Raw genomic sequence first — 25,250 nt, 5'->3', positions numbered from 1 at the left:
TTAAAAATCACATCTCTGATAACACCCCCTCCTCCCCCGCCCCAAATCTCAGATTAAAACCACGGTTTTCCACAATTAAAATGAAATACCACTATATATATAGGTATCAGTTGAACACAATGTTTTATTGACCTATTTACAATTTTAAAGCAATTTGGAAGCCTACCAGTGCCTCAATCATTATAATAAAATAAATTCTAAATACCTATATATTTTGGCGTTTGATTTTGGTTTTCTTATATTACAAAAGCAGAGCTCCCTCTGCTCCCTTCACTCACCAGGACACAGATCCAGCCGTGGCTGTTTCCCTTATTGCTTTGTGGTGCTGAGCAGCCCTGATATATCTGTGCTCTGCCACTGCCCATGCCCCTGCCCCTCACACCCAACCCATGGCCCCCATCCCTGCAGATGCCCCTGGCTCCCAACCCACCCTTCCAGCCCTGCTGGTGACACTCACTGCTGACCCACAGCACCGTCCCCCTATCCCTGCCAGTACCCTTCACTCCCAACCCACAGCCCCACACCCTCCCAGCCCTGCTGGTACCCCTCATTCATGACCCACAGCCCCCTGCCCCTCCCCCCCAGCCCTGCCAGATGGGGCTCCCAGCTGCCAGGGCTATGGGACCAGGGCCAGGGCCTGCAGCGCCCAAGCGAGGCAGTGGCTGCTGTGGCTGGAGAAGAGTAGAGCAGAGTGCAACCCTCCCCTCAACCCCCGCAGGTGGCATGGTCAGAAAGGAGCTGAACAGAGTCCATGGCAGGCGGGTGGGATCATGAGGGCTGCTTGCTGAGGGCTCAGAGCTCCCAACCCTGCTGCCCTCCCCCCTGGGGGCCTCTGCAGCCCAGTGGGTGGAACCCAGGGCAGGAGGGAAGAGTAGACTAGGGAGGCTTGGTGCCACCTCCTGGAACCCCGTGCCAGCTGTGCCACCACGGTGCGGTGCCCCCTGTGCACTTGGCAGCAGTGGGGGCAAGAGCATGGAGTTGTGCCCTTTGCAGGGGAAAATCTGCGTTTTTCCACGATGAATGGAAAACCTGGATCCCTGATGACAAGGTACCACCTCAAGGACCCACTTTTAAGTTTAAGGACCCACTTAAAATTTCCTAGTCAACAAGGAGGCAAGGAAGACAGTCTGACATTACAAGATATTTTTCTCACGTTCTTCATGTCTCTGCATGAACTGTATTGTCAAATGTAAAAAATAAATTTGTCAAATGTTAAACTTCTTCAGGAGTCGTATTTCATCAACTTCAGAAGACAGTATACCTTGGAACAGAGATTGCCTGGCCCTGGGTCCTTGACCCTCTTTCCACCTCTCAGAGGCACCTTGCTCTGTCTCCTCTGGGCTGTGGGTCCCTGCCCCATTGGTCTTCAGCTGTAGCCCTCCTTGGCCTTTGACCCCTCTGCCTGGGCTCTGGCCCTACTACTTTGAGGCCATTTGAGATCTCCAGGCTCCCTGGCTCCAGCAGTCTCTGGCTATGGCACCTCCCCAATATTTGGCAATATTGGGCCATGGCCCTGCTCCTAGGCCAGTTGAGACATCCCAGGCTATGGGCTCCCTGGCCCTTCTTGTTCTTGCCCCTCCTGGGCTATGGGCCCCTGATCCTACCTCTCGCCCCTCATGGGCTACAGGTTCCTGACCCCTTCGTTCTCACCACTCTTGGACTATGGATCCCAGATCCCAGCTGTGGCCCTGCTTCTTGGCCTTGGCCCCTATCCCATGGGCTCTGGCTACGCTCCACCACCCCTCCAGTCTCAAACCCTAAATCACCAGTCTTGCCTACTGAGTGGGGACTCAGTATAAGTCAGAAGCCTTGCTGCATCCCTGCTGCTCAGGAGCTCTTCTTCCCTCCATGGCTCTCAGGACTCTATAGACTCCCTGCTCAGCTCAAGCCCTGGGCTTATATCCTGCTAGCCCATCCTTTTTAGGTCGTATGACTCATGTCACCTGCCATACCTACAGTCTGCTTCATCTGCAGCCTAAATCCCCCCTCCTACAGACAGTATTAACTGCTGTAGGTTCCTGAGCCATGGGGATTAACTCACCCATTGCTCACTCTTCCACCACCAACTCATCTCTCCAACATGGCTCCATATGCCAGAATTTGGCAGCAGGCCCCATCTCCAAGTTTCTGGTGCCTCCAGAAGACCTGTGGGTAGGATCCAGCCCAAAGGCAGTACACCTTTGTAAACCCAAATCTATAGGTTCAGTCACAATTACTCATTAAGAAATTGAAAGCCTTGAAAAATACCAAGAAAGGAAACAAACAACTCCCCACCCCTCCACATACAATTAACAGTTGGGAGCCTGGGGGACAGGAAAGGCTATCCTGTTAAATTATAGTGAACTGTACCTACCCTATCCTAATCCGGGACATTTTATGTGAGATTACCTCCTCCTTTATAAAGATCTTTGCATTGCTAAATGAGAAGTAAACAAGCAGATCAAGACTAGGCTATAAATGCAATAGTTACCTTGAAATGCCCTGTATAAATCTTTCATTGTTATTGAATCTAGACATATTCCCAGTCCCTTTTCTGGCTCTGTAATAGATTTTGCAAACAGAATGAAGCAGTTAAACTCATGCTCAAAAAAGCACTGAAAAAAGAATATGTTTCTCATTTAAAAAGTTAGGTGAGCTATTGGGGCTGCTAATCTGTTTTGTGGGAAGTGTCCAGTGAACGAACTCACAGATTAATGAAGTTATTGTTATAACACAGATGAGGCGATCTCTTTGGAGAGGGTACAGTGCCAGCAGTGAAGCATTAAACTGCCTTCCTATTTTAAGCATTAAATTGGTTCTGTAATATGTTTTGATTGTGGAAGTATAATCCCTTTAATCAGGATTTTATATTTTTAAAAGGGCAATTCTACATTTTTCTCCTCCATCAAAGCAATTGTGCCACTAAAATACTGATTTATTCTAGAAGCAATATATGTGAACCCATATAAAGCAGATTCAAAGTGGAAAACAGTTTTCGGATGGCTTTGTTGGGCAGCTTCACAGGGAGGCGATAAACATCAGCAACAGAATAACTACAGTATGCATGTGCATGCTTTATGGAGCCAATTTTCCCTCCAAAATTACTTTCAAAACTACCTAATTTTTCTTCCAAAGAAAGAGGATTTTTTTTTAAAGTGAGTTTGTCTCAATTTGTCTACTGAACAACATTTTAAAAAGATGGAGCTGGGAGCCTCTTATTTCCATAGTACTGGCACCTTTGCTTTTTGCCTCTTATATGCTTACTAATCTGCTGCAGCATACGTTGTAAGGGTTATCCTCCTAGCTACGCAAACCCACATTGGTATTACAGGAAAGAATGCAGACAACAGGATTTCATTTTGACTGTGTTCGTAGGAGGATAAAAACTGCCTAAATCTATATTGTTTTTTTATGCTCCCTCATCTCTCACTTTGTATCCATCTGCTGTCTTGGCTTATACTTGGATCATAAGCTTTTTATGGCAGAGGCTATCTTTTTGTTCCATGTTAGTACAGCACCAAGCTCACTGTAGTTCCTGCTACATTACTAGGGTTTCTAGTACTACCATAAAGCAACTAGTAGGAGTAACAGTTGTAACATAAACTAGTCCTAATAATAGACAATGCTGCTGATCAGGGCCAAGTTATACAATCAAGATCAGTGGCTCTCAACCCTTTTTTTGTACCAGGACCTATTCATAAACATCGATGGCCAGTCCCGACCCAGTAAATAGTTTAAGTAGAAAACAGTCCCCTGCCAGTACCCCTCAGTCCCAACCCACAGACTCCCACCCCCATGACCCAGCTCCCCAGTGTGGGGGTCAGGGGTGTGTGTGGAGGGTATGGGGGGGGTACGTGCCCCCCAGAATTGTATACCCACACTGGGCATAGGGCTGCAGCCTGGCCAGACCAGCACAGGCAGAGGCTGCCTCCATGGCCCGGTGGACAGGACCAGCTGGGCACAGGAGGGCAGAGTGGGGTGGCCAGACTCACTGCTCCCACCACCGGGACCTCCACACCAGCCATGCCACCAGAAGCATGAGGAGTAATGGAGGGGGGTGGGGAGGACAGGCTACCCTCACCTCCTCCTGCCACCAGCTGCTCATGCGCTACGCTGCAGCTCTAGCCCAGTACCACTGCCTGGCTGCCGCTGCCACTCCCCTCAGGCCACCTATGTTGCCCACCACCCACTTCCCCTCCAGATAAGGCCCACAGCCTGAGGGGAGCAGAAGCGGTGGTGGTGGCAAGGCCATTGGTGTCGAGGTAGAGCTGCAGTCTGGCATGCAAGCAGCTGGCAGTAGGGGAGTTAAGGGCAATGCAGGCCCCTTTCACCCCCCTATCTATTACTCCTTGCAATGCTGGCAGCGTGGCTGGCACGGGGGTCCCAGCAGCAGCAACAAGTCTCGCCTCCGCACTCCACCCTCCTACACCAGGTCCTGCTGGCGGTTCCTGCTTGTGCTGATCTGGCCAGGCTGCAGCTCCATGCCTGCTGTGAGTGCACAAATCTGGGGGGGGAGGGTGCATGTGCCCCCATGTCCCACTGACACATTGTCTGTAGCCTCCCTCCCCCCCGGCCCCACAGACTTACCTGCAGGGAGCTGCTCTCCACACTGCCTGGCTGCCATATCCACATGTGTACATGCACATGAGCATGGTGCCCCTTGCCTGATCACCCTCCTCCTGCTATGGCCATCCCCAAGCAGCCTCCTGCAGGCTGGAACTCTTCCAGCCCCAAGGGGATACCAACAATTTCCCATTTTTATTTTCCCATGTTTTCCTGCGGGAAACTGAAAACCCGGATCCCCATTAATTACTATGCACAGCATTAACACATGGTGAAGCATAAGCAGCATCTATTTTTTCAAGAATGTATGCAAAATATTATCCATTTTTAAAGTTTATTTGTGACCCGTTCACAAACAAACTTCCTTGAACCCCGCTTTTGGGTTGCTACCCATGGATTGAGAAACACTGATCTAGATAGTCCTCAGATGGTAAGACCAACTGGGGTTGGGAGGGTGGGGTGGTGCAAATCAGCCTCCGGTTGCTTCTCCAGTCCTGATGTGACATGAAAAAGCTTGGTAAGTAAGTAGACCACAGTAAGCATATATTTAATTAAATTTAAAGTAAATTTACATTAAAATGTTGTTCCAAATTATTATTTGTTTTGAATACAATAACGTTGTGAATTACATGGTTGCAGTGATACACATAGACCAACAAATTGTTTTTCTTCAAATGTGAATACTGTTCAGTCTTTGAAGAAAAGCCTACATTATTGCTTAATCTGTGATACAGATTCTTTTCCTGGGACTGCTGGCAAATAGGAAAGCTTGCTCTCCATAGAATCAGCTCATGAGGCAGAGCTGAGACCCCTGGAAGAAACTGCTTGCAGGCTATCATAACCACCTCTTCTCCAGCACTGGCACATATAGCTGTAATTCGTTAAAACTGGGCACTCTCTCGTAAAACAATGTGTGAGACCTATACTGGCCTCACTGTCTACTGTTTGGAAACTACTACTACCCTATTAGAGCAGTGATGAATACATGCACTGCACTGTTATGAATCCCTCTATACATGGTTCCACTACATTAGATGTGTGATTAAAGAACAAAAGACGGCATAAAACAATATTTTGTATTTGCAGGGTATACCTGGACTCTGGGTCACTGGACTTCTTCAATGGGAAGCTGATTTGCAAGGCCCCACGCATCATATACTGCTCAGAGGAGTAACAAGACATTATTTTTCTGCTGGTAATCTCTGGTTCAAATCTTGCACCAAGAGGAGGTGCTGAACAGCAGAGATGGAGTTTCTGCAACACTTCATTCCCATTACTGGTCCCACAAAATTATCAACAGACCCTGCACATTTCAAGCAGCAGAGGTCACTGTATGTGACACTATATTTTTACATTACTAGACAATTAATATATCACGCAGAAGGTACATCTGTAGATCACAGCAATGAATCAAAATGTTTGTGAATTAACTTAGGCTAGAAATTAAGATGTTTCTACTCATAGGAGAAGTGAGGTTCTGGAGGCTCCTTCCCTTACAAATATTGGAAGTAGAGGTGCACCCATATATTGGTTCGATATTGGATTGGCACCAATATAAAGAAAATTGACTGTATTGGAAATCGGCCCGATGCTGCTCATAACATGGGCAATAAACAGCCCATGCATGCGTGCAGCTGCAGTGCAGCATGTAGGTGAAGAGGAGTACAGCCCGGCAGCATGGAGAGCTGTGTCCAGCTTGTAAGTTTGTTGTGGTGGAAGGGGAGGGAAGGAGCATGGGGGGTGCAAATTAAGGCCCCTGCAGTAAGGGAGGGAGTGGGGCTGGGTCAGGGTCTGCCCAGCCGAGGCAGGGTGGGGCAAAGGAGAGAGCTGTGGCTCGTCTGGGGGCACAGGGGCAGGGGGAAGTTCCTGCCACTGCGTGCACCACAGGAGGGCATAGGGGGGCATGTGCCCCCGGATCTGCGTGGGGCGGCTTGGGCTGCAGCTGCGGGCTGGAGCCGGGGCTATGCCAGGCTCTTCCCAGGGAGGCTGGGTCAGGCTGCATTTCAGGTGGGCAGCAGCAGCATTGGAGGGGTGGGGGGCTGTAGCAAATTTTGGGCTGGCTACAGCCCCCGCCATAGCACCCTCCAAGTGCCACTACCATCCACCCCTAGCACAGCCCAGTGCAGCCCCCGCCTGCAGTGGCAGCCTGCCCTGCCCAGGTGTGGAGGCACATGCTCCCCGCCCCCCATGCTCTCCCAGGGTGCATGCAACAGCAGGAGCTGGCCCCCCACACCTCCCGGACAAGCCACTCACACTTCCATTCTGCACCCCTTCCCAGCTGGGCAGTACCTGCCACAGCCTCACTCCCTCCCTCACAGCAGGGGCTTCAATCTGCACCCCCCTTCCCTTCTCCCTCCCCTTCCACCACAACACACTTACTAGCTGGACACTGCTATTCAAGCTGCTGGGCTGCATATCAGAAGTCAGACAAGTATCAGTCGATATGCCTCCTTAAAAATTGGCTATCGGCATCAGCCCCAAAAATCTTTATTGGTGTACCCCTAAGTGGAAGCAAAACAACTACTGTCTTTTCCCATGTGCAACACACACATTTCACCCTCAAAACATCTCTCAATATTAGTGTGCACATACTACGAGGAAGGTGATTTTCTGACTAGGATAGAAGCACTCTCCTTCGATTCCTGCTCCACTGTGAATTAGCTGTTGCATTACTATTCAGGTAGCTAAAGGAGTCAATTGATTTAAGGGCTCATTGTTCTTTACTCCAGAGGTGTTAACAACCATCACTCTATATTAATGGTCTTGATGTTCCACTAATCAATCTAACCTTTCTTAGGGCAATTTTGCTGTATGCTAACTGCTCCCAGTCTCTTTCCTCCCATTTCACAGCCTTGGAGATTCTTAAACTCCTTTCAAAATCATAGATCCACACATGGAGACTAGAGTCTCAGCTTTAATTAAGCAGGAAAAGGAGGGCTAGTCATCTGAATATTAGTCTCTGTCCCTGCTCTATGCAGCCATAACTCTAGAAAAAATATTTTCTCCTTTCTGTCTTTCAAAGCAAGGTGTGTATTATAGTCTGGAACCTGCTGTACATGAGAAAATAAAATAGTTAAACTTGTTTAGTTAATGAACAGGATAATCCAGCCTAGTTGTCTCTAACAGTAGGACTGGGGTTGATATTTGAGGCCCCCTCCAGTTCCATGCACATCTAAGGTATTCCTTTCTTTAGCCCAATATTTACATGAAATACTTCTGTCTTTTATCAGTCACAAAGGGATTTTTTTTTGGATGCAACTGACCCAATCACATTTGTTGACATTTGCTGTATTTCTCTATACAAGTCTGTCCACTGCTTTGCATGCAAAACACATTACTTATTTATATCTAGTTTGGAGGACATATTTTATCTGAAACACTTCCTGTGTAAGTCTCATAAATTTTATACCTTGATTCATTCTGAATAAAAAAATAGGAGACTATTATTACAATACCGCTCCAGCAGATTCAAGGGAAGGTTGACAGAGAAAAAGGGATGTTCATATCAAGCATTTCAGCATTCAACACACTAAGAGCTAGAAGACACGCCAGCTTCCAACTATGCAACATTTAAAAGGTAGAGGCAATAAAAATAAAGATAGGAGCAAGAACAGATAATTGTTGTAGGTTACTAACAATGGCAAAATGAGACATGAGGGAACCAAATCCCTCTAAAATGTAATGACATCATCTGTATTATATTAACATAATGTATGTCAAAATAAAGCATTTAAGCCACTTCAATACTTTAGACTGTGGCTTTGTAGCTAGCTATCCTTACTAATTTCTATCACAGGCTTGCACCAACAAAAGCTGTTCTGTCGTTATAATTATCAAGGGAAGAAAATTCACATTAAATTTACCTTCTCAAGGGTTTGGAGATAAAAACAGATGTATGTAGAATGGAGTAATTTGGGTTTTGTTAGACATTTATTTTTTTTCAGTTAAATGGTTATTAACTTCAGCCAACCTGGTCCAGATTTCCTAATGTTGTTGCAACACAGGTACTTTTTCCTCCAATCATTTTAAAAGGGTCCAAATCCTTTGGGAGATGGAATTATTGGCTGTGAAACACTAGTCAATACTACTAAATAATAATAATAATAATTATTATTATTATTATTATGATGAAGTCAAAATCTACTGGGCTGAATATTTTGAATATTTCCTTGCATTTTATTTCCTATGCATCTCAGTGACTGTATCGCACTAACTTTGAAAAATATTGACTTTCTAATGGGAACCACTCTACTAGGCCTACTTAGCATGATGACATTACCCACCTACAAAAAAAAGATACTAATAAAAATCTTTATTTTTTTCAAGGATTTTCTGCTATAGCTTCTCTTTTTCTATATTCAGATATTAGAAACAGATGTCAAAATTAAAATACTTTACCAACCTACAAGACAATACAAACCACTGAAACTGGGTACAAATCAAAGTTGATATTTCAAATCCACCTTGCTTCTTTGCGCACAGATATTTCACAACATGATCTTAGTTTCTCAACAGCATTAAATTCATATTAACTAATGCCATGAGCAAGCAGAAATCTACTGAAATCAACCAAGCTTCCCCTACCTAGCCTAGTGGTGAACATGCTCTGATGAACTTAAAGCTATTCTAATAGCTGGTTTAGGATTCTCTTTATTTTGTTGACTTCATTTAGAACTTTAATGTTGTTTGATGTCTTTTTTTAAAACAACTGGGTTTTTCTAAAAAGCATTAACGAGCTTCATCACAAAGGAAGCGGGGGAAACAGTCTACTAGTACCTATAAAGTACTTCTTGACAAACGGCAAAGAAGTACATCAACTTGATTTAGCATGTTCTTTTTAAAGTTTTCATGCAGATTTTAAAGAGCTATTAATTTGTCTCTGACTCAGATATAAAACTGCAATTACCAGCTAAAGACAGAATGTAATTCTAGCTGCCATGGTCACTGTTAAGAAACCTGTATTATTTGCCAATCCAGTTACCCCATAGGGAGAGCAATGTGTGCCATCAGATGTATGCACCACAAGCAAGAATCACATTTTCCTGAATAACCTTTTTTAACAAATGGAGGGCCAGATTTCAGTACTCTTGCTCACACTGAATTGTGCCTTATGAATGAGATGAGTGCAAAGTCATGATAAAGTTAATACTTTTTGAAAAAGGCTTCCCAGCATCTCATTAAAGTGGTCTCTTTCTGAAATCTCATTAAAGTTAATACTTTTGGAGAAAGGTCCTTCTCAGAATCTTATTTAAATGGGACCAAAAAAAATGTGTAAAACAGCCTACATACTCATAAATAAAAGCGTTCAAGAAAACACAAGGAAACAGAAAATGTGGGGTTAGAGGACAGGGAAGTGAAAGAAACAAGTTGGACACAGGAGCCAGGAAATATATATTGGGTAACTGAAATTAGGGATTATGGATAAAATTAAAGAAACCAACTAAGATTAGCATAATAATGAAGATAACAGGAAATATATCTTCCAAACCACTCTTGACACTTTTAAGTGAGAAAAAACCCTAAAACAGGCTTCAGCTCTTTGAACATCATTCAACAGCATGGAATTTAAGATCTACCTTTTGACATCCTGCTAAAATTAATAACAGACCAGGAAAAGACACACACACATATACACACCCAGACCCCATAGCTGTGTTGTCCCCCCTACTTGGGAAGAATTTCAGTGATTTATTCATCTTAGTCCTAAAATGTACTAATACAGCCAGCCATTAACTACATTTCACATTTGTCTGCATCTTTTAAGAAAAGAAATATTTTGAAGATGGTATTTGGCTATTTTTCCATATTAATGTAGAAGTTAACGAGGATGCGATCACAACGTGAAAAATAAATATTCCCTCTTCATCCCTCAACCCCCAAAAATAATTCTGCAATTTAGAGCCTAGTATCTTGGACCATTCCCGAATTAGGGTCAAGTCCTACATAGACAATTTCCCATCCAGGCTACCACCTTGAATATAACCCCAGAACTGGACTTTAAACCTTTCACTGGTCCTTGACTAAATGCTACCCATCCTGCATCTTGGACCCTCATAATTATGGGGAGAAGCAGATGGAAACAAAAAATCCTGCCAGAAAGCCCTGTTTAAATGGCAAGAGCTGACATTGCCCAGAAGTGGTATTACGGAAGTGGTTTCAGTAGAGATGAATTCAGTGGGCAGAAGACAGATGGCATTGTCTGAAGTACATCACAAATTGCATCCATCACACTGTAGTGTCTTGTATTATACAAATGTCACTGGTATAGACTGGAAGCGTGTGTTGATGTTACTTAGCAAGAGGTAGTTGATGTTACTTAGCCACGTGGGCCTAAGAATGAAAAGGATAAAATAAAATAGAAAATTTTATTTTCTATTTTCAAGACACAACAGGCTTTCTACAAAAACTTAAAAACACAGACCACCTTCCCACACCAGACTTACCAGCCCAGCACCACTCTCCAAGCTGCCTGGCCACAGATCAGAATCGGATTGGTATCAGCCAATAGGGTTCCTTAAAAATCAGCCATCAGTATCAGCCAAAAAAATCCCCGTTGGTACACCCCTAATACCAACATCCCACATCAGGGTAGAATCCCAGCCTGCCTAACATATCTACAAGAGCAAGATTACAACTCAGAGTACAGACCTCAAGATATTAGTGAACTTATACACTTCACCCTCACACACAACAACTTCTGTTTCAACAACCAGCACTTCCTCTAGACCATGGGCACAATTATGGGCACTGTGGCAGAGCACAGGGTGTGTCTGCCACTTTAAGGGCCTGGAGCTGGCAGCCTCCAGGTGCCTGATGAGGGTAGCCATTTTGAGACAGCGGCTGCCTATATAAACAGGGCAGTTTGGCTGCTGGAGGCCAGGCAACAACATTGCCTGGCCAGAGGGCTGCTGAAAACAACCCGGAGGTAAGGGGAAGCTGCAAGGGGTTGGCAAGGAGGCTCCTGGTCCTGACCTGAAACTGCACCCTACCGGGAGTGGGTGACCTCAGCCCCAAGGAGGTCCCGTCACAGTGGTGCATTGGCCAGGAAACATCGATCCGACGGCCATGCACAAGTGCAACCGGTGGGTTGCATGCGGGGTACGGTGACCCTGGCCCCAGTGAGGGGGCGGCCCCAGTGAGAAGGGGCAGTGGTGAGAGCAACCAGTGGGTTGCATAGCCCCGGTGTGAGGGGGCACTAGCGAGAGCAGCCCCAAGAGAGGGGGCGGTGATGAGAGCCCCATTTAAAGGGGGGAGGTATGTGGCAGTACACTGTGTGTGCCTGCCACTTGCGACCAGTGGGTTGCGTGCAGGGTATGGTGACCCCGGCCCCAGTGAGGGGGCGGCCCCAAGAGGGGACAGTGGAGAGACGCCGCAAGAGAGGGGGCAGTGTGATCAGGCCCCAGAGGGGGCAGCAGTGAGAACCCCCCTCAGTGAGGATGGGATGAGCCCGCGATGGGGGTGTGGCGCTGCGGTTGTCCCGGTGGAGAGGGGATAGCACCACGGTGAGCCCGAGGGGATAGAGTGAGCGGCTAGAGACCCAGCCCGGAGGAGAGAGTACCCTCGACTGTCCCAAGCTGGGGCCAGGACTACGACAGTCAAAAGGGCCGGGGGCCCACCGCGAGGGACGCCCAAGAGCCGGGGGCCTGGGGTCTCGACTGGCCTGGAGGTGGGCCAGGGCTAGGTGCCGAAGGTCCCAGGGGGACCACGCCTGAGAGGGGAAGATGGCTTCGGGGGGGGCAGCGACGTAGAGCCCCAAGCGACGTAGAACCCCAGTGTGAGCGGGCAGAGTCCCAGTGCGAGGGGGCAGCAACGAGGAACCCCAGTATGAGCGGGCAGTGATGATTAAAGGGGGGAGGTGCGTGGCAGAGCACAGGGTGTGTCTGCCACTTTAAGGGCCTGGAGCTGGCAGCCTCCAGGTGCCTGATGAGGGCAGCCATTTTGAGACAGCGGCTGCCTATATAAACAGGGCAGTTTGGCTGCTGGAGGCCAGGGAACAACATCACCTGGCCAGATGGCTGCTGAGAACAACCCGGAGGTAAGGGGGAGCTGCAAGGGGTTAGCAAGGAGGCTCCTGGTCCTGGGCATGACCTGAAACTGCACCCTGCTGGGAGTGGGTGGCCTGGTGGGGCTCTCAGTGGCGCGGGAGCCCCCAGGAAATGCCAGGCCAGTTATCACCCCAGTGAAAGGCGGGTCGGGGCACCTTAAACCCTAGCTCCCACCACCACTGGGTGGGTTACCCTTGTGTTTGTTGGGGGGCCCAGAGGGCCAGTGTTGTGAGGGGCCCAAAGAGGGCGGACCCCGAGAGCGTGATGGAGTATAGGGCGTGGTGCTGTGGTTGCCCCTAGGAGAAAGGGAGTAGTGGCATGGTGAGGCCTGAGGATGTGAGTGAGCAGCTAGAGACCCAGCCCGAAGGGGAGAGTACCCTCGACTGGCCCAAGCTGGGGCCAGGACTGAGAGAGTCAAAAGGGCCAGGGGCCCACCGCGAGGGACGCCCAAGAGCCGGGGGCCTGGGGTCCTGACTGGCCTGGAGGTGCGCCAGAGCAAGTGGCCGAAGGTCCCGGGGGGACCACACCCAAGAGGGGAAACTGGCTTCGGGGAGGCTAGGTAGCCCAGATGACGGCGGAGTGGCCGCCTGATAGGAGAGGATCATAGAGGGGTCCTGTGTGGATGATTCTGGGGCCCAGTGTGGGGCCGGTGAATAGGAACACCATGATGACATCTGCGAGGCTTGGGCTGCGGTATTGGGGAGGATAGGAGCCGCAGAGAGCACCCCCTGGCATCGGGGCACTACAATGGGCAGCCTCCCGCTTAATTGACATCGGATTGAATCAATTATCATCAAAGGCGTGGCGGGCGAGATAGGCGGGCCTATCCCACTGAGACAGGAGGCGGGCCATGGAGTTCGGCCCCAAGAAGGCCCCCTGTCACGGGCACCAAAATGGCTACAAATGAAAGGAATTTGGGGGTAATAATAGACCACAGTATGAACGTGAGCCGGCAGTGTGACACTGGAGCCATCAGGACCAACAATACCCTGGCATGCATCAATCGATGCATCTCCAGCAAAGCCAGAGAAGTGATTCTCCTGCTCTACCTGGCACTGGTGAGACTGCAGCTGGAGTACTGTGTCCGGTTCTGGGCACCACACTTTAACAAGGACATCGTAAAGCTTGAGAGAGTGCAGAGAAGGGCCACTCTCATGATCAGAGACTGGTGTGGCAAGCCATACGAGGAAAGACTGAGGGACCTGGGACTCTTCAGTCTGAAAAAGAGAAGGCTGAGAGGGGACTTGGTAGCAGCTTACCAAGCCCTTGATGTATGCCTCTGATGTAGCGTTAAACAGCTGTTCACCAAGGCACCCTTGGGAAAAACTAGGAGTAATTCATAGATATTAGATGTTAGGGTCGGAAGGGACCTCAATAGCTCATCGAGTCCGACCCCCATAATGGTCACAAACTCCTGGAAAACCATTTCAGGCTCAACGTTAGGAAAAATTACTTCAAAACTAAGGTGTCCAGACTGTGGAATAAGCTCCCTCCGGAAGTGGTACAATCGCCTCTCCTGGAAATCTCAAGAGAAGACTGGATGGGCACCTTGCTGGGGTCACCTGACCTCAGTTGCCTTTCCTGCTTGGTGCAGGGGGCTAGACCCAATGATTTTCTGAAGTCCCTTCCAGCTTTACAACCTATGAATCTATGAAAATCCCCATGAATCACACACAGTTAATTATAACATACCACCTTTCCCTGGACCCTATACGGAAAATCCTCAAACAACTGCAACCCACACTAGAAGACACAATTTTTAAAGAGATCTTTCCAGAACCACCCATCCTAGCCTTCAAACAAGCACCGAACCTTGCTAACCTCATCACCAGAAGTAAACTTCCTATGACCCAAACCACACAAAATGGATCCAGACCATGCCAGGACAAGAAATGTAAAACCTGCCAACACCTCTCCACCACTCCCACAATAACCACAGCCCACAACAGAACCCTCACCATTCCTGGATCTTACACCTGCACCTCCAGAAATGTGATATATTTCATCCAGTGCACCAAATGCCTTGATGGAAAAGATTTAGGAGAAACCAAACACCTGCCCAATATCTAACACACCGGGCTACCTGCCTTTAGCTGACAACTGGCATTCCTTCACATTTTTCCCTCCCTTCCCCCACTCTCCACCTATCTCTACCCATTGTCTTCCAAACTTCTACTCATTTGCATTTTCACAGACTTATTTTAGCTTTTTTTCTACCTTGAAGAACTCATAACAGCAGTAGTCTCCCCCAGTGCCTGAAGAAGGACGTTTGTGCCTGAAAGCTTGCAAAGAACTTTTTCCCAACTATTTAGTTGGCCTAATAAAGATATCACATTTACCCAAAGAACCTTGCCTGCATAAACCAACAATGTTTTATTTGCAATGCCTTTCTCCACTCCCTCACATCCTTTTTCTAGGATCCTTCAGATCTCCCACTTCCTGGGAAAGTGCCCTAAACACTAGGGATGCCTGCAGACATGCAATAAACCTACTCCAATGTGCTGTAACTACAGCATTTCAGATTAGACTCAATTAATCGAGTCTGCTGGAGTATGCAAATTAACATGCTCCAACAGCCTCCACATCTTGTGTATCAGCATGCCTGAGCTTCAAAATGGCAGTGGGGCACTTTAATTAAAGCTCGTTCAATGAGCTTTACTTATGTCCCCCGTCACCATTTTCAAGTGTGGGGACACTGATGCATGTGATGCTGCAGGTGCTTTAAATAGAGTGGCTCTCAGAGCTGCTGTAATTAAAGTGCACACTGCCCACCCCCAGAGCTCATGTAAAAATGTCCTAGAATATTTCATACAAAGTGGATACCACTCCCCACTTCCTCCCTTCTCTGCCATATTTGTAAATGAAAACATCTGCTCTGGATTTTGAGATGGGTTCACTCCAGCAGTGTATGTCAGGCATGTTCTGAGCATGCCTTCCAGACCAGGCCCCTCAGAGGATTTGGGTACATGGATGCCTGATTTCTAGGGGTGCTCCGATAAAGATTTTTTGGGCAGATACCAATGGCCAATTATTAACCAGCCATATTGGCCGATACTGATCCAGTTGCTGATATGCAGCCCAGTAGCTTCACAAGAAGCATGGGGCTGGTAAGTCTCTTCCAGGGAAGGGACATGGGAGAGGGAAGGGGTGTAGGAGGGCAGATTGAAGTCCCTGCAGTGAAGGGGAGAGTGGGACTGGGGCAGGGCAGGAGCAGGTGCTACACAGCTAGGGCAGCATGGGGCAGAGCAGGTGATGGAGCTGGTGGCTTGTCCGGGGGGGGGGGATACGGGGGGGGGGCAGCTCCTGCCACTGCGCACATCCCTGAGGAGGCATAGTGGGTACTGAGTGGGATGAGGGTGTGCTGCCTCTGCACGCTTACAATTGGGAGGTGTGTCAGGCTCTTCCCAGTGGCTGCACTTAAGCTGGGCGGGGTAGGCGGTGGCAATATGGGGAAAGGGAGTACAGGGGGGCTATGGCAGTGGCTCTAGCCTCCCCTGCCCCTCTCCCAGTGCCACCACCACCTGCACTTCCCCGCCTGGCCCAAGCACAGCCACCAGGAAGACACAGGAGCAGCCCTGGCCCTGAGCACAGTCAGCAGCCCACCCTCACCCTGCACACAGATCTGGGGGGCATGTGCCCCCCCCATGCTTCTGCTAGGGGTTCACACAGCAATGGGAGTTGCTTCCAGCCCCCCATGTCCCCCAGATGAGCCATCAGCTCCATCCTGCACCCTGGCCCAGCCCCACTCCCTCCCTCACCACAGGGGCCTTGAACTGCTGCCCAACACCCCTTCCCTCCCCCATGCCCCTTCCCCCCACTCCCTCAGACTTACCAGCCAGACACTGCTCTCCAAGCTGCTGGGTTGCACGCATGCACACAGCATTTACTGGTGTCATTATCAGCCATATCAGCCAAAAAAAGCTGCTTGGCAATAATGTTAATTTTCCTTTTATCGATGCCAATATGATATAGACTGGGGTGGGCAATTATTTCAGGCAGAGGGCCACTTACCCAGTTTTGGTAGGCTGTCGAGGGCCGCACAGGTAGCCCCGCCCTTTGACAGGTGCCCCACCCTCTGGTCACCATCTTGGGACCAATATCCCAGGGCCAGCACCGGTGGGGCCCAAAGTGGGGAGTAGGTTGGCAAGGGTCTGTGGAGCTGAGCATGGGGAAAAGCCCCTCCTCATCCTGTGGTTGGTGTTCCCTGCTGCAGCTGCTCACAGCCTGCACAGGGCTGCCTGGAGCAGGCACAGGCAGCCCCAGGCAGGCTGCAAGTGGCTGTAGCACGGGGTGCTGGGCACGGGGTGGGCAAGGGGCCACTTTTCCCCTCCGCTCTCAGGTTTTCCCCACGCCACTTTTCCCCGGGCTCCTTCCCTGCCTGCAGTCCTCCCCTGCCCTCCCCCTCCCCCTTACCTGAGGTTCCAGCGTGGGGCAGCCACATGGTCCAAGGCCAGAAGCCCCAGGGGGGCGGGGCCAGGTGGGCCCTGCTGTTGTGGGAGCTGTCATTTTTGACAGGAACCAAGGACAGATAAATATTAATTTTCTAAATTTTTTAGGGGCCCCGCGGGCCAGATAAAATGGACTTGCAGGCCAAATCCGGCCTGCGGGCCGTATTTTGCCCACCCCTGACATAGACTGATGTATCAGTGCACCTCTACTGATTTCTGGATCTTCCCTGTAGGGCTGAGGCAGAGAGCGAGGCACATAACTGCTCAAGTCCAGGGCAGTTCTGGGCATATGTAGATAATTGAACAGCAAGCATCAGGGGAACTTCCAGAATAAACAGGGAGGCACACTACGCAGTTAGACATCAGGGCTGTGTGAAATTTCACCAGCAGTTTTGTTTCAACGCTGTTTTGGCTCGTTTCAAGCTTGAAACAGCAAAATCAAAATGAAACAGAGAACTTCAAAACAGTCTCAAAATGAAATGAGTCAAGTCAAAACAGAAAGGGGGTGGACTGCTTTCATTACTGACTCTGCAACTGGCCAGTGACTGTCATCCTTTCCTGAGGACTCTTCCAATCCCAGTGCTCTGAGGGACGGATGGACATACTGCAAAAAAGGCAGCATTGTTCGAACTGCCCTGCTTTCTGCCTTGGTGTCAGTTGAGTGAGTGCGCACCTCAACACACACAAGTGTCACCCACCTATGTCACGAGTTTTGCCTGTCAGCAGCTAGAGGTGCAGGGCCCCAGAACCCAGACTCCCCCTGCACCTATCTCCTTGACAGCAGGCTTTGCAGCCACAGCAGGGCTAGGAGGCCTGCAGTTTTCACCCCCCTGTGCCCCAAGACAGACATAGTCCCATAAGCACCCATGTCATGAATTTTGCCTCTCAGCAACCAGAGGTGCAGGGCCCAGAACCCAGAAGCCCTTGTACCAATCTCCTTGACAGCTGGCAGGCTTCGTGGCCTCAGCAGGCCTGCAGTTTTCTCCCTGCTGTGCCTTAACACATACACAGTGTCACCCATGTCACAAGTTTTGCTGGTCAGGAGCTTGAGGTGCAATTTCCCTGAAAACCCTATACCTATCTCCTTGAAACTTGGCAGGCTTCATGCCCTCAGAAGGGGCTACCATTCCTGCAAGTTTCATCCAAATCAGGCCAGAAATGACAAAGTTATAGGCTGTTTCAAGCTTCCCCATTATAGCCTATGGGTGAAACGTCAAAACAGCGTTGAAACAGCGAAACTGTTTCAACGAAACAAAACGGAACAGCAGTTTTGAATCGAAAAGAAATTTGAAACGAAACACCGTTCCGTCAAAACGTAAGTCAAAACGGAACAGTACTGTTTCGCACAACTCTATTAGACATCTCTTGGTTTAGGTGGTCACTGAGGAAGGGTATTTTGGATTGCAACTTTCAACTTGGACACCTAAATCAGGACATAAGCAGATGTTAGGTGCCTAAGTCCTCTTTTTGGATCAAGTCCTTGGTGAAAAAATAGCATTATGAGTTTAAATGACATGTTTATACCTAGTTATCTTAAAATAAATAAATAGTGTTACATAGAATTCATAGTAAGTATTTATCATTAAAGTTACTGCTCAAGTATCTAAAACTAATGGAATTTAAAGTGAAATTCACTGTGGTTAGAAATTCATTATCTGTTAAATGTAATGTATCATCTACTATTGAAAATCTTTTTATTTGTTCAAAGTTACTGAGAACAATTGTTAAAGCAGTCTTCATTTTTTGTTTATTACTACTACTATTTTATCCACTCCAGTAACTCCCAAAATTAAATATTCAGCAAAAACATCAATCTTCCACTCAGCAGGCATCCCCCTCTTACCCCCATCAACAACTCAGTTTTTATGACTTCCAATAGGTCAAATTATTTTTATGAAAAGTTGCCCAAAATAGATTTTACATTTGCTTATTTCCCCTTCTAGTTAAAAATGTGTGTTTTGAGTCCACAGAGAGATACAAGATATTTTTCCCAGAAGAAATATGACAGGAGCATATACGCTCACCTGTACTTGACAAACATCTCTACTGTCCATGAACAAGAAACTCAAAATTCATAACAAGTTACAACTGAGAAGAGACAGTTCATTTCTCTTTAAAATTCTCATCTGAGGTTTGATTGTTCATAGTCAGATATGGGGAAATTGACTGGGATATTCTTCCTAGTTAACAAAGAATATTCAACTCAGTCACCCATCCAAAAGCCCATATATTTAGATAGCCACATAAAAAAAACTACCATTCCCGCTCTGGTCCACTCAAGTCACTTATTCAAGTCACTCAGAAAAAACAGCTGGTTGCCATGTTTGCAACAGTCAAAATAATCTGTCTTCATATAGACAGCTATAAAATATTGAAAGCACCAGGTGGTGCATGTGCCTAAATCTGAATAGCAATAACTCCATATTTCTGCAACACCCGTTCCCCTTCCAAGCGCTACTTTCACTTCTTATGTAATTCTTATTTGTATCATAAGCTCTTTCAAGCCATTGCTATGACTTTGAAATGTTTCGATGCTGCAGATCTCTGCAAAATAATGATAACTAAATGATCCAATCAGAGATGTGGGGCGGAAAATTTTCCACAGAAAGTTTTCCAGGGCTTTATTTTTTCATGAAAAATTTTCCATTTGTAAGAATTCATTGTTTCATAAAATTCATTAGTAACAATGAATGGATGCCAATAAAATATTAAGCAAGCTTGGCAGTTTCAAAGTTATAAATACTACTAGTTTCAGTGGCTATCAAGAAACTTGAAGGAGATACATCATGCCTTTCAAATATTCCAGAGATGTTCAGACAACTGAATGAATATCTGATTGAGCTTCTGCCTTGTTCACCTCTATCCAAAAAAGAAGTAATAGGAAAACAAATGTTTACTAAGAGATCTGAGTTTTGCTCTCATCCAGTTCAGCTGGCAGCAAACCTTTTGGATCCTCAACACAGAGGACAACATTTATCAGAAGATGAATTATCTATTGCTCTCGGTACAATTATGGAAGTAGCTAAGAATGTCCCCAACATTGACCAAATAGCTGTGATGACAGACACTGCCAAGTACCATGCAAAAGCAAAACTTTGGAGGAAAGACATCATTTGGCAGGCAGCAGAAAATATGTCTCTTCTCACATGGTGGAAGGGATACTGTAAAACCCGACTGTTATCCAAGATCGCTTTAAGGAATCTAAGCAGTCCACCAACAGCAGCTTCTTGTAAACGGAACAGGAAGGCTGTCAGCTCAATCAAGACAAAAAAAGAGGATTAGACTAACAAATGAATGCACTGCTAAGCTTGTTTCTATTTCTCAAAATCTCTTGCCTCTGGAGAATCAGTCAGAAGCACAATTAGTGAAGAGGATGCAGTGTGATGATAAGTTACTCTTACCCATAGACTCATTGGTAAAACCATCCTTGAACCACATTCTCTTTCACTAAAGTAGTTCTGAATCAGATTGTCCTCAAAGACATCATTGTCCTCAATCTGCTTCTGAAATGGAACTACCAAGTAGTGCAAGTGATTCTCCAGATAGTGACAGCGAGACTGGAGGTGCCACAATGGCCTCAGTGGAAGTGTGTTAAACCCTGTTGAAGTAGACGAGTGGACAGCCACAGCATATCATGCACAGTTCTTTGGATGTGTTAAAATTGATGTCAGTAGTTTTCAGTGCCTTCGGTTTTTTTCTTAAATTTAAACAAACAATATAAGGGATGTACATGCTGTTGTGTATTATTTTTACAAGTATTCCAATAAAAATATTTTCTTTCCACATAAAGCTTTGAATTTGTTTGAATGTAACATTTAAACCACGTTAAGCGTGCTCCATTTAATTTTTTTCCTAATCAAATATTTCAGTTCAAATTCTTGTTGCTATTGGGACATAACATTAACACAGGGGTACCTTTTTAGTTTTGTTTACTAAATACAAGTCAAATAAACATGCTAAATCAGATCTCGCTCTATTTAGGGCATTGGAAAGTTTTCCAATTCAAAATTTTCTAGAAAACCCACATTTCTGAATCCAATAATTCCTACCTTTGAAGTTTCTGGTTCTGCTTGCTCTCTTTTGGGTGTCTCTTTAGATTCAGGCGCCTTCTGGGTACTGTCCTTCTTAAGCGAGAGTGACTCGATTCCTTCACCTTCAAGTGGGAGGTTAATGCCTTCTGTGTGGACAGGATGATCAATACCACTTGGATTCAGACTGCAATGGATAGCTGGGGACAATATAACAAATACGGCTTAGAGAGAATGCTACATAGGAAGGAACAAAAACATTCTAACGTAGAAAATATTTATCATTTAGTACAGGTAACTGCACAAGTAGCTAAGATTATATCTGATCGGGGTAATTTTAGTGTAGCTTGACATGGAGTGAGGATATTTTCAGAGGAAAAGAACAGTCAATATTATTCTATTGAAGTTATTGTATTTTACTGTATCTAATGGCATCTCTGAGCATTCTCTATAATTTCAGAAGACCTCTTCTTACTGGATAATCCAGTCCTACATAATCACTCAGACATGGCCAGTTAGGATGGAAAATGGTTTCCACTTTTCAAAAATGAGTTATTTTTTTTCTATTTCAGTTTCTACTTACTGCAGTATCATAAGAATAATGTGGGGAAAATATATGGTGCATGCAAACCAAATCAGAAAAGCAACTGCTATGGATGAAAGTGACTTACACAGGTAATTGTCTTCCCTTCAGTTCTTTGCCCTGCTGTAAATTAACACTTACACCATATGAACAAATGGAAGGTCCTTAACACCTCGCAGAACATTCAGTAGGGTGTGCCCTAATCACACCGCTGTAATGACATACAACCAGGAAAAGAAACACCCAGATGCCTGCAGTGCCATTTAGCATTCGGATGACAGTTTAATTGTTTTTGTTTCTGAAATTATCCAGCCCCAGTATTTACAAAGACATTTGCCTTAATGCCATCTCTAACAAACATGCAGATTTTCATAGAAACTGATAATAAACTCTTCCTTTTTATGTAAGTACTCCAACAGCCTATTTTTTCTGCATCACTGTATTATTTTTATAGTCATATTTATAATTAGTGGTCCAATCTTCCTTTAGATGCAAAAATAACTTCCAAATATTTCCCTACAAGAAAGAAACTGAAGAGCCACTATGGAAAAAAAATGGAGAATTAAAATCAAAAGCTCTCCTATTTTTGTCAGCCCTAGACACTGCTAGTTTTGACTTCTGTATTTCTTACTGTTCTTATCTCTACCTAATGTTAAATCAGCTTTGAAAAATCTGTCACAGGAAACAAAACTAGAATGGTCAGAGCCCAAATTCTGAGAGCAGGTCTAGATATCCAGGCCTATGCACCCACAATGTCAGTCTGGAAATGGCTGAAAAATTCAAAAGTAAACTGGGTAAACTGTGTAAATCACTGCCACTCCAGGGCCTGTCTTTATTTGAACATCCATCATTCTCCCTAGTGAAACCCCTATTTGTTTGGGCTTTTTGATTCTAGTTGTACTGCAGACAGTAGTTACTCATAATCTGCTTGGGGAAAATGTTTCATCATCTATTCAAACAATCACATTCTTCTTTAACAGATATATTAGTGCAAATTTCATGTAACTGCTATCTTGATTTGAATCACACAGGAACAAAGAGGCTTTAGATCTGGCTATGTTCAAAGCTACGTTGTTTGGACTTTGTTAGAACCCATTTAATTCAAAGCCTTGGAATGGAAGACACCTGGAACACATTTCCTTCCAAATCAGCCTGCCTTTATTAAACAGAGAAAAACACCCTTTTTTAAGGAAGTAATCAGCAATGATCACAGCCACAGTATTAACTATGCTTCTGTCCCCTTTCTGGTCTCTGAGGTGTCAGACTTTGTGCCCTTACCTACATTCTGTCCAAGCAAGTCCAAATACCTGCAGTTCTCCCCTTAGGAAGCATGCAACTCACGGGTGGGCAAAATGTGGCCTGGGGGGCAGATGCGGCCCACCAGGCCATTCTATCCGGCCCACAGGGCCCCCACAAAATTAAGAAAATTAATATTTATCTGCCCTGGCTACCTGTCATTCGGCCCTGGATGGCTTGCCAAAACTCAGTAAGCGGCCCTCCGCCCAAAATAATTGCCCACCCCTGATGTAACTAGTGGTAGACAGTGACAAACTTCCTAAAACCAGAGCACCATTTATTTTACCAGTGAGCCCAAAGCACCCAGAGGAAGGAATTTTAAAAAGACAACAGGCTACAAGCATGAATACCTGACATAAAATTTACCATCCCCTTATGGGATCAAAGGCATATCTAATTTCCTCTTATACCCACACACTCTAGCTCTCATGAGAGTCCTTTTTTAAACCCTGATACAGCTAATTTCTTCTGTGTTTGGGGGCTTTTTTGCTTTTTCTGGTAAAAAAAACAGTTTTATGGGTTGGCTAGAAATGTTGTGGGGGAGGAAGTCAGCAAGACTAATACTTCTAGCATTGTCCCTTAACCACTCTTAAGCAAGATGACAGGTAACTATTCTCAGCCATTCTTTTCCTTTCTGCCAGTTTTCCCAGGCATAAACCAAACATTTAAATTTAAATCTTGATACTTTTCATACTGGCATTTCTTAACTTCTGACTCTGAAGATGTTCTGGGTCTGGTCCAGATTTGCCCCCTCCTACAATTGTGATTTATTGTTACCTTACACAACAACAACAGAAATAAGCCTCCTGAGCTTAGCTGTTCCTAGAGGTTTTTCTGTGCATGCTCCCTCTGTATGTCTAACAGGAAAAAGTAAAAAAGAAAAAGCTTTTCTACTCCTGCACTGAAGCTAATAGGATTCACCTGATCTGGCTGCTTTGCTTCTCTGTGGATAGTGTTAAACCCTGCCAATCTGTTGCAGTGTAGAATTTAAGAGACTCTTTTGGTCTCCTAAATTCTTGAGGAAGTGTTTTAAATAAGTATCAATTTCTGATTAAATCAGATCATATGTGCTACAACACAAGAACCTTCTCTGATCTTTCCTAAAATGTATCTATCTACCTGAAACAAAGTACTTTAAAAAGACTCACTGGTCTACCCTCAAATCACAGAAAGGTAAAATGAGATGCAGAGAATCAGGCAGAGACAGGCTGGCCTGCTAACAGCAGATATGTTCCCCTCCTGCACAAAAGGCAAACAGAAAAGACCAAAACATTGCATAAATTCTGACACTAGTGCAGCTGTATTCTCCCCTGACTCACCCTGGTCCAGGAAAGCAGTAGGGCCATGCAATGAGTCTGGAGTGACACCATAAATAGAAAAGAGCTGGGCACCTAATCCTACAGATCTTTCCTAGCAGCACAGACAGATTCATTCATCCTCCCTTGTAATTTTTGTGCATCCACTTCAGTAGCTCACTAGGACCAATGTTTATGCAAGCTCAGCCTGCCAACTCCCATCTGCGCTCTGCTTCTCTGAAGAGGAGAGTCACAAAGAGCACAGTGGGAGCTAATACTGCCTCAGGTAGCATTCCAATTCTGGAGATTTTCCCATGGATTGCAGTTACTCCTGCCTTTTTCCAGGGGTGGGGGTTTCTGAACAGCCCAAAGACAATACGATTTGAGAAAGCAAAGGAATGCCTCTTCATTATCATGTTGATTTCCTAACCTCTGCATCATACACAGCGGGGATCCAGTATTTGATGACTAAATGTAAGCATGAAGTCACCCCAATGGAGTTAAAGAAAAAAACATGCTACAGTATGCTGCTTCAGTCCTACCCACTGTCCTTTCAAGAGTAAATAATGTTTGTGCTGTTCACGCTATATAAAAGGATCTTTCATGATAAAAAAGGGGGAAATAAGTGGTACTAGCAATTATGTACAAGGCAGATTCAGATTCCAGTAGCTTTTCATTGGAAAGAGGAAGCTTCTTCCAAGCAAAACAAGGTGCTTAGAACAACCCCATTGCAAAGCTGCTGATACTAGCATGGACAAACAATTTTTAGTTTGCCATTTTGGAGGTCGGCAGGAATAGTTGTTTTATTTTGTTTGCTTATTACTTACCACCAACTTAAATTGCTAAACAGTTAAGAGACTGAACACACAGTAAGCAAATGCTGCACTGAATGTATTCCATCATCATTTAACAAGAACAGCATAAAAGGGACTCATTTAGAAAAGCAAATGTATCTTGTTTCTCGAGTCCCCAGATAGCCACTACTTCCTTTGTTCATCGCCAGTACAACCCCA

At 45.9% G+C, this 25,250-nt stretch overlaps 1 protein-coding gene across 6 annotated transcripts in view; it reads right to left on the bottom strand.

Moving 5' to 3' along the window:
* SAMD12 (sterile alpha motif domain containing 12) overlaps positions 1–25,250 on the bottom strand; it is a 273,317-nt gene that overhangs the window by 225,623 nt on the left and 22,444 nt on the right. For 5 of the 6 annotated variants that reach the window (XR_009460636.1, XR_009460637.1, XM_059723798.1 and 2 more), the window contains exon 2: positions 21,085–21,263. Coding sequence is in view for 4 of the 6 variants with exons in the window: in XM_059723798.1 (XP_059579781.1) it covers positions 21,085–21,263 (179 nt within the window). In the remaining 2 variants the exon portion in view is untranslated. Of the gene's footprint in view, positions 1–18,785; positions 20,290–21,084; positions 21,264–25,250 lie in introns of those variants that run through there. The other variant, XM_059723799.1, reaches the window with a different exon arrangement.

Source organism: Alligator mississippiensis, chromosome 3, assembly GCF_030867095.1.
Source record: "Alligator mississippiensis isolate rAllMis1 chromosome 3, rAllMis1, whole genome shotgun sequence".
NCBI classification, from domain to species: domain Eukaryota; kingdom Metazoa; phylum Chordata; order Crocodylia; family Alligatoridae; genus Alligator; species Alligator mississippiensis.
Note: the sequence above shows the minus strand (reverse complement) of the source record. Positions and strands in the feature narration are given on the sequence as shown.